We start from the raw sequence: 9,570 nt of genomic DNA, 5'->3' as shown, positions 1-9,570 counted from the left end.
CAGGTCATGATCCCAGGGTCTTGGGATGGAGCCCCGCATCGGGCTCCCTGCTCAGCGGGAAGCCTGCTTCTCCCTCTCCCACTCCCCCTGCTTGTGTTCCCTCTCTCGCTGTGTCTCTCTGTCAAATAAATAAATAAATAAAATCTTTAAAAAAATAAACAAAAGTGTATTTTTAAAAAGCTGAAATCTAAATTCAGCTTTTGCAGACCATCTGCAGACCAGTGGAGTAAATGGGGACCCTGAGAAACATCATCTGGTTGGGAAGGAAGTCAGGCCCTCTTGGCAGGGCCTAATTGCTATAAAATGGACAGAGGTTGGCCTGCTTGAGTGAGGACAACAGTGAGGATGAAATTCCTAGAGTGTTTGCTGTCATGCATCCATTAGAGAACTTGCTGGAAGCTACAGCCCCTCGAAGGAGGCTATCTGCCACCTGTACCAGCCCAACAGCCCTGCACTCTAATTTTCCTTTGATGAATCACCCCCACTTCCCAACACCATCCTTAGCAGCAGTAATAATTCAGGTACCCTCCTTTCCCCAACCAAAGGATGGGCCTAGACGCTAAGATAGTGAGATTGAATCCTCAACCTTGGCTCAAGCTGTTGGGAGAGAGGCCTCTCTTGCTGCTCCGTGGCTTAGCTATCAAGATGTAAGTCTGGCGTTGCCAGAGGAATCCTGCCTGAGAATGAAGCAGGTTTCCTGGAAACTTAGATTGAACTCCTGGATCTAGATGTGCCTGAAGCCAGCAATGTTGACTCAGTTACACGAGTCAAGAAGTTCCATGTTATGTTTCAGTCAGTGCCAGTTGGGTTTCTGCCACTTCCATTCTTGTTCATTCGCCTTTGCCCCAGAAGAAAACAAATTAATTCATTCAACCAGTATTTATTGAATATCGATGCTCCTCCCTCTGCTGGGTGATGCTGGGGACAATAAAGTGACCACGACAGAGCTTGTCCCTCCCCTCATGGCAATCTCCGTCAACCAGAGAATAAACAATCACAAACTACTTAGCAAAAATGGCAGCACCTGCCATGAGGGAGGAGCTCGGGGAGCTACAACAGAGGCATTGGTGATGTGGGTAGTGGGATCTGGGAAGGGTCCCTTGAGCACAGGACTTTAAGCTGACACTGAAAGATGCGCCAGGAATCAGCAGAGTGAAATGAGGTCAAGGGCTAAGGGTCCCTGTACACATGTCCAAGGGCTTCAGGGCACCCCCAAGTCTCAGCAGGGCTCAGAAAGTTGGTAAAAGAGAGAAGGAAGAGGTAAAAGAGAGGAAGGAGGGAAGGTTAAGGGAGGTGGGAAGGGGAGACGTGAGGCAGGCATCCAGACCTCAGCCGGAGGAAACCGGAACGGGAGAAGGAGGAGGCGGCCGAGGTGCGCACGTGGCCTTCCCTCCTTTTTCCTCACAACATGGTGTAGAAATACATGGCTATCAGCATCACAGGGAGCTGGATGAGGAGGCAGTCAGGTGAGGGGCGCTCCAGCCCCACACCCACATCCCCCCCTCGCCCACAGGCTTCCCGCCTCTCACCGTCCACATCAGGATGGCAAACCCAAACCATGAGATACCCCACGTGTAGCTGTCGATGGCATGGCCGATGTGCTCGAAGCAGCCCTGGGCGGGGGGGGGGGGGGGGGGGGGGACAGGGGTTTGAGAAAATGCCCAGTAGGGCTAGCACTGAGGGAGAGTCCCTGCCTTCCCCTCAGCCATGCAATGGGGATTGTGGCAGTGTCTACCTCCCAGAATGGTTTTTGGGGAGCCAGGGATGTGATGTTGAACCCAGGCCCCAGGCAAGTAGGTACTACCCTGGCGGTGGCTATGACAGTCTGAGGGCGATTTTGTGCAGAGCTGGCTTTCCACACTGCCCACAAGTTCCAAGGGTTTGAAATCTGCCTTTAGGAGCAGTGCAGTTTTGATACGTCCCCATTTAGGAAGGAGGCCAAGTGGGGCCTGAGCCTCACAACAGAGTCACCTTCAGGTAGACCCCTGCCTCGACTTGGAAGCAGCCACGAACAAAGGTTGAGGGTGCGCGTCCTGGAGTCAGGCGGGACTGAGTTGGGGGCCATCCCCGTCATTTGTTAGCTGTTAGGGCCTGGGAACGATTCTGGCTCTCTGAGCCTCAGTTTGCCCATCTGTGAGGTGACAATCTTGACAGCACTGGCCTCTGAAAGTGGTCGTGGGGAGTCCATGAAATGACGCATGCGTGCACTCTGCACAGAGTTGGGCTTCAGAAATGGCCGTCTGGCTCTGATAGCCGTCATGCTTGGCGCAGGTCCCCTCCCTGTGACACCTGATCTAAGACATGTGGCTGAAGGGCCCCTAGGCAGCCGAAAGCAGCCAGAGGGACCGTTGGAACTGGTTCTCCTCCTAGTCTAACCTCCTCTGGTTCCTCTCTCTGCCTCTGCACTCACCTTGCACTGGTTAAAGCTCCTGAAATCCAGTCCCAGCTCCATCGCTCACTAGAGAGTGAACTCAGTTTCATCATCCTTAAAATGGGCTCATTGATAATATTGCACCTCACAGGCCGTGGTGGGAATTAAATAAGACAAAGACTTAAAGCCCTTAGAAGAACGCCGGGAACGACACAGAACGACGAAGAACGACATAAAGGCTCAATGAACGTTGTTACTAAGGCGGGCACGCTATTGCTATGATTCCTGTTGCTCTTCTTCCCAGGCGACCTGAGAAAAGTGGCAGGTGCCAGCTCAGGATCAGACAGACCCTGGGCCTCCCAGTGACTTGCAGAGGGAGCAGGGGAGAGAGTCGAGAGAGCCGGAGAGACGGGAGAGAGAGAAAGAAGCCAGAGAGGGAGGAGGAGAAGAAAGTGGGAGGGAGGCTGAGGTAGAAGGAGCAGAGGGGCTGGACCGATGCACAGACAGGGGAGTGGCAGTGAGCGGACACACCTTGGTGAACAGGTAGTCTGTGTGGCCCAGGCGGCAGCCTTCTGCACTGAGGGGGATGAAGTTGCCAGTCCGCCGACAGCACAGTGGGGGCCAGGGGAACACCACCTCCGGGGTGGCTGCCCGGAAGGTTGATGTGAAGTTCACCCAGTCCATGGGCCCGGATGTGCCACAGCACTCTTGCTGGAGAGAAGTGGGAGGAGGATCAGGCAGGCTCTGGCTCAGAGAGGACAGCCACTCGCCTGAGGTCCCAGAGGGAGGAAGGGGCCGACTTCCCCATGTCCTGGGCCTCGAAGTGGGGGGCGGGCAGTGTCTGTGCGTGTGAACAAGGAGCAGAAGATATTTGTCCCAGCACCAAGAGGCTGATGGGGGTTTGAGTCAAACCCACACTTGTGACTCATTTTAAAATTCTTTTGAATTAGCTGTCAACAAAATCTGAGGTAAATGACACCAAAAAAAGGATTTCTGGCTTTTTTCTGGCCCCTGTGGGTGTACAACTAGTGGCCCTGAATGATGAAAACATTGGCTCCTTCACGTATGAGTTCCAATCCTGGCTAGTGGTATGACTTGAAACCAATTGGGACCTTACTTCCCCTTGGGTCCTCAATATTCTCTTCTGCCATATCACGTTGGGTTTAATTAAGAATGTGGCTTCTGGGGCACCGGGGTGGTGCAGTCACTTGGGCGTCTGACTCTTGGTTTTGGCTCGGGTCATGATGGGTCATGATCTCGGGGTCGTGGGGTCGGGCCCCATGTTGGGCTCCGCACTTGGCACGGAGTCTGCTTGAGACTCTCTCTCCCTCTCCCTCTGCCCTTCCCCACCCCCCGCACATGTGCATGCTCTCTCTCTCTTTCACTCAAATAAATAAGTGAATCTTAAAAAAAAAAAAAAAAAAAAGAATGTGGCTTCTGGAAGCTGGTGGCCTGGGTTTGAATCCTTTTGGTTCTGTGACCTACTGGATGTGTGACCTTATGTAAGCCACTCAAACTCTTACCTTGGTTTCTTCATGGCTAAAAAGCTGATCTCCCTTATGGGGTGGTTGTAAGGATTAAATAAGCTTTAAAAGTGCTTCCAACAGTACTAAACAAAAGTTAGTGTTCATTAAATGTTCATTATTATGATTAAGAAGGTATCTGTAATGGTCAAGAACAGAGGCTCTGGATCCAGGCTGTCAGACTTTGATCCCAGCTTACCAACCATGTGACACTGGGCAAGTGATGTTCCCTTTTCCCTTTTCTGGGCCTGTCTACTCATCTGGAAAATGACCATGACCAGCCTCGCCCCCCAGAAGAACCACAGGAGTGGGTATCATCTACCAGTGGGCATAATGGGAGGCCCCTATCTACCTCTGTGGTCAGAGCCCCAGGTCCTCCAGCCCTCCCTCCCCCCTCACCACCTCATCTCCTCATCCCCCCGCCTTGTCTACCTCAATCATGACACGGTCCCAGAGGCGAGTCAGTTCCTGGCCCTGGTCTGTGTCTGCACTGTAGAAGGTCAGCATCTGCTTGGTAATCAGGGATGGGTTGGACACCATCTGTGGAGGTCCAGGAAGAACAGGGTCCAGTGGGGCCGTGTGGTGGTGGGGGAGTCGACCGCCGCTCCATCCCCAGACTCAGACCCAGATCCTTGCCACTCTTGCCCCAAGTCATGCCCCTCCCCTGGCCTTTGCCCAGCTCACATAGTCACGATGAGTGTAGGACGTGATGCAGGAGGCGCACTCAAAGATGTAGACGATGAGCATGAGCACCAGGTACTGGGGAGAGATGGAGGGAGAGACAGAGGGACCCCCCAGTCAGGGCAAAGCCTGTGGAGCCACACCCCCTCAAGGAAGTGGAGGACAACGTAAATGGCGGCATCTATGTGGTGGGTGTACAGGTGTTCCCTGTTCAAGGCTTTCACCTTTTCTGTATGTTTGAAATTTTTTTATAACAAAATGTTAGGGAAAAAATGAAATCAACAAAATATGTAAAGTATTGCCTGAAATTACTATTGGTCTGGACGTAGTAAAATAAATAACTACTATAGGAAAAAAAAAAAGACACTCTTGAGACAACCAGAGACATTTGAACACAGACTAGGTACTGCAACATAGACATGAAGGAACTTGGGTGAATTTTGTAGGGCTCAACGGTGGCATGGTTGTTACGCATAAAAACAAAACAAAAAAAAGCTCTTTCCTCGCCCTTCACCCTCACCCTTAAAGCAACAGGGGGTGGAATGGGGATATGCCAACACCTCTGCCAAAAGTTAAGATGATGTGGCACAACACGCCTGACTGCTCTCAACAACGTCCTTATCACTCAGAGAAACGTGCACTCAAGTATTTACAGGTAAATGATTTGGTGTCTGGAATGCACTTCAAAATACCCCAGAAAGAACAATGTGGGTAGGCAGAGGGTGGAGCCGAGGGGACCAAGTTGGCTGGGCTGTGCTGTGGTCGATATTGTTGAAACCAGGTGATGGGTACGCAGAGTTCATGCCATTTCCTCCACTCTATGTTTGAAATTTCCCATAATAGATTTTTTGTTTTTAAATTCCATGTCTTAGTTAATGACAAACCAATAGGGGAGACAGACACAGACACAAACCTTTTTTTTTCTTAACTGGTTGGCTGAGCTTTTAGGGCTTTGGTTAAACTGTTATGTCAGAGAATTACATGCAGGAAAGAAAGCAAAAGAGAAGGAAAAGACCCTTTCCAAGGCTCCATCTTACTCCCAGTAAAGCCAAAGTCCTTATCAAGCCTAGCAAGACCCGACTGACAGGCCCACCTCCCCTTTCCTGCCCTCATCCTCCGTGCCCACCGCCCACGGTACCCCCCTTCCCTCCACCCTCCTTGCCTCTCCCTCATCCCCACCCCCTCTTGGCTCTGGCCACACTGGACTCCTGGCTCCCTCTTGCTGTTCCCTCCCCCAGGAATGCTCTTCCTGCAGACACAAGGCGCACTCCCTCACCTCCCCCAGGCCTTCCCTTTCTCTGGCTGCAGGCCTCCCCTCCCACTTCTCCAGCTCCAGATCTCCCTTCCCTCCTCACTGTCCACTGTCGCATTGGGGGCATCCTACCCTTAGGGCAAGGGCTTTTCTGTTTTCTCTCTAGATAGCCCCAGTGCCTAGCGCAGGATTTGGCCCATGGTTCTTGCTCCATCAACATTTGTTGATTGAATAAGCAGCTGCTCCTGGGAATCTAAGAGGCCCTCAATTGTGGACCACGCACAATGTTGGCTCTATGTCGGGTGGCCAGGATCGGAACCCCTGCCTTCCCTATCACCTGGGCTGTTGGCTTCTTTGAGACCCAATTTTCCTGTCTGGTAAATGGGTAGAGAAGCACTAATTCCAGAGAGCTGCTGGGGACACTGAGGGAGCTCATTTTCTGAACTGCTTAGCCTAGTGCCAGGCACATGAGTCGTCCTTGGGAAGTGTGGGTTCTTGCTGTGGTGGTTATCACTGGCAGAAATGAAGAGCAAGGGGGTGCCTGGGTGGCTTAGCCGTTAGGCGTCTGCCTTCAGCTCGGGTCATGGTCCCGGGGTCCTGGGATCGAGCCCCGCATCAGGCTCCCTGCTCAGCGGGAAGCCTGCTTCTCCCTCTCCCACTCCCCCTGCTTGTGTTCCCTCTCTCACGGTGTCTCTCTCTGTCACATAAATAAATAAAATCTTTTTTTTTTTTTATTTTTTTTTTAAAGATTTTATTTTATTATTTATTTGAGAGAGAGAGAATGAGAGATAGAGAGCACGAGAGGGAAGAGGGTCAGAGGGAGAAGCAGACTCCCCGCAGAGCAGGGAGCCCGATGTGGGACTCGATCCCGGGACTCCAGGATCATGACCTGAGCTGAAGGCAGTTGCTTAACCAACTGAGCCACCCAGGCGCCCATAAATAAAATCTTAAAAGAAGAAAAAGAAAAAGAAATGAAGAGCAAGGCTCAAGCTGAACTGCTCAGGTTTAAATCCAGCCGTCACCCACTCGCTGTGCAACCCTGGGTAAGTGATGTCACTTCTCTGAGCCTCAGTTTCAACTCTGTCAAATGGGCTCACCATGCTGACGGTACCTCCTGGCGGGCTGTGAGGAGTAAACGCACCCATCCATGTAAAGTATTTAGAATATAATGAGCACTCCTGAAATGGCAGCTGTGCTATTATTATTGTTGTTGTTGTTGTTTTCACAGAGCTCATGTGCACAGACTCTGGGGATCAACTAGCTGAGGTTCGCATCTCAGTCCTGCCACTCAAGAGCCGTCCTCCGGGGCAGAGCACCCTTCCCTTCCTCTCTGTGCCCCAGTTTTCTCTGTAGATTGAGGGTAACAGCTGAGCCTGCCTTACTGGGTTATGGAAAGATGAAATAGAGTGACTGCCACGAGGCCCGAGTGCGGCACACGCTGGACACACACTCGCGGCTCTGCCAGCCGCGCTTGAGGTGACTGTGGTGACCATCCCTGTGCCCGCCCGGCCCCATGCCCTCCCCCTGGGGCCTCACCGTGAGGATCATGGACCGGCGGCGGCACAGTGCTGCGCCCACCCCAAAGCTGGCCACCACGAAGAAGGAGAAGCCGCAGAAGATGGCGATCCAGGCGCCAGCGAAGACGTCATCCTTGCCCGAGACGCCCATCAGTGGGTACACGCGGTACTGGTCGGCTGTCACCCACACCGTCTCGGCAAACAGGGCCAGGCCTGACAGCTGGGCAGGGCATCAGGTTAGAGAGGGTACAGCAGCTGGGGCCGCGGGACTCTCCCTGAGCAAGTTCCCCTCCTGAGCCTCCACCGCCCTCCGTAAGGTGGGCATGTCCGAGGGACAAGGACATCGCCTTCTATGAGCAGGGACGGGGCTGGGCAGAGGCCAGAAGGGAAGGGCTGCCCAGCTAGATCCCTGCCCCCCGCCCACGCCCCAGCTGCCTGACGCTTCAAGGATACCATGAGATGCCACATGAGAAGCCCAGACCGCATGACTGGAACAGAGGAGACACTCATTTGGTCACCCTGCCTTCCCTCAAACAGTGTTGTTATTCCCGAGCGGGGAATCTGGCCAGAGCCAGAGCAACTACAAATGCATCAACCTTTGGGCACCTGGGTGGCTCAGTTGGTAAAGCGACTGCCTTTCGGCTCAGGTCATGATCCTGGAGTCCCGGGATCGAGTCCCACATCAGGCTCCCTGCTCAGCAGGGAGTCTGCTTCTCCCTCTGACCCTCTTCCCTCTCGTGTTCTCTATCTCTCATTCTCTCTCTCTCAAATAAATAAAAATCTTAAAAACAAACAAACAAACAAACAAACAAATGCATCAACCCTTTGATCCAGCGATGCTGCTTGCAGAAATCAATCCTACCCGTGCAGGAAAATCACAAACCCACAAGGTCATTCTCCGCACCTCCGTGTCAAAGGCACCACCATGCCGCACAAGGCAGTGCTCTGCAGGGGTGGAAAAGGGCGGGGAGGCTCTCTGAGGACTCACGTGGAGTGACCTCCAGACTATGGGAGCGGGAGAAACAGGGAAGCACAGAACAGGATGCAGAATGAGCTACATTTGGGACAAAAAGGGAAGAAAATAGGTATATACGTTCCTATTTGTATGTGCTTAAAGAACTTTGGAGAAACTAAAGATCTAGGTACCTATAGGGATGAGAGATGGGGAACAGGGAGAGGGGAAGGCTTCTCAGTGGATACCTTTGACCCCAATCAAGCTAATTGTCATAGGGCACGTAGTGTGTGCGCGCCCCGTGTCAGTCCTAGTAACAGCTTCCTGTGCGATGATCCCTGTTACCCGCTGCAGGGCACTATTCCTGCTAAGGCCAATACAGACAGCAACCACACGTGCCAGACTCTGGTCTGAGCCCATGAATCCAATAACTCATCCTCCCGGCATTCCTATTTTCTCTCCGCCTACAGAGGAGAAAACCGAGGCCCAGAGAGGTTACATTGCTGGCCCCAGGTCCCACAGTAGAACGAGGCAGCGCTGGGGTTTGAACCCAGGCTGTCTGGCTCCAGAGCCATGTACAGGTATCACACTTTAAAAAATTAACTATTAATGAAATACTATGGTTAGTACTCATCACTATGGGAGTCCTGGGCCCTCAGTCTCCACCCCCAGGCCTGGGCTGTCCCTCCCCACCCACCCACTGGGCTCCCAGCACTGGGGGAGGTCTCACCAGAATAATGATGTTGCCCACCACCAGCAGGCCCACCACAACTGGAGACCCCTTCTCTGCCTCTGTTGCTGCGGATGCCATGGTCCTGCCTGGGACACATGAGCAGGAATGAGGCCAGGCAGAGGCCGGATGGGAGGGCAGCCCCAGCCAGGCCCACCACCCTCCCTCCACACCCCAGCTGCCAGGGGATGCTCCCAGCTCTCTGCTGGGCCCAGACTGGAACTGAACGAATCCTCCCACAACGCTGATGGTGGGCCATCTTACAGAAGAAGGAACCAAGGCTCAGGCAGGGCAGTCACTGGCCAGAGCTCAGCGCTGGGCTCCCTGTACCTCAGAGCTTCCCAATTTCCCCTGCTCATCCAGACCCCCCGAGCCCCCTCCTCACCTTCTCTTTCCGAAGCCTCTGTGGCCAGCTCTTCCCACAGTGGCTCCCTATATATGCCCAGGCCCCTCCTTGAGCCAGTCCCCAGGAAGGGGGAAGGGTGTCTGGAGGAAGAAACAAGAGGTCAAGCAGGCCGACCAGCATGGAAGAAGAGTTTTATGA

At 53.1% G+C, this 9,570-nt stretch overlaps 1 protein-coding gene across 3 annotated transcripts; it reads right to left on the bottom strand.

Moving 5' to 3' along the window:
• Nucleotides 1-1,071: 1,071 nt before the first annotated feature.
• UPK1A (uroplakin 1A) lies at nt 1,072-9,107 on the bottom strand. 3 transcript variants are annotated; one of them, XM_027617925.1, is made up of 7 exons: nt 9,027-9,107; nt 7,364-7,564; nt 4,579-4,653; nt 4,327-4,434; nt 2,903-3,082; nt 1,530-1,613; nt 1,072-1,446 (listed from the first exon to the last, which is right to left on the bottom strand). In XM_027617925.1, exons 1-7 carry the CDS (start codon nt 9,105-9,107, stop codon nt 1,402-1,404), a joined length of 774 nt encoding a protein of 257 aa, XP_027473726.1. In that variant the 3' UTR covers nt 1,072-1,401. The 3 variants fall into 3 exon arrangements, with proteins under 3 accessions (XP_027473726.1, XP_027473725.1, XP_027473724.1); XM_027617924.1 differs by having other exon boundaries at nt 1,072-1,613; XM_027617923.1 differs by lacking the exons at nt 1,072-1,446; nt 1,530-1,613 and having other exon boundaries at nt 2,656-3,082.
• Nucleotides 9,108-9,570: the final 463 nt, after the last annotated feature.

Source organism: Zalophus californianus, chromosome 17 (assembly GCF_009762305.2).
Source record: "Zalophus californianus isolate mZalCal1 chromosome 17, mZalCal1.pri.v2, whole genome shotgun sequence".
NCBI classification, from domain to species: domain Eukaryota; kingdom Metazoa; phylum Chordata; class Mammalia; order Carnivora; family Otariidae; genus Zalophus; species Zalophus californianus.
This window is presented reverse-complemented; position numbering and strand designations above follow the sequence as displayed.

What these genes read in the sequence shown, in the direction of transcription:
- UPK1A (XM_027617923.1), bottom strand. Translation starts at nt 9,107, where the DNA reads ATGGCATCCGCAGCAACAGAGGCAGAGAAGGGGTCTCCAGTTGTGGTG. An exon ending in TGGGCAACATCATTATTCTG is followed by an intron (nt 7,565 to 9,026) that starts GTGAGACCTCCC and finishes TGCCCTGCCCAG; the next exon opens with CTGTCAGGCCTGGCCCTGTT. An exon ending in CCTACACTCATCGTGACTAT is followed by an intron (nt 4,435 to 4,578) that starts GTGAGCTGGGCA and finishes GGACCTCCACAG; the next exon opens with ATGGTGTCCAACCCATCCCT.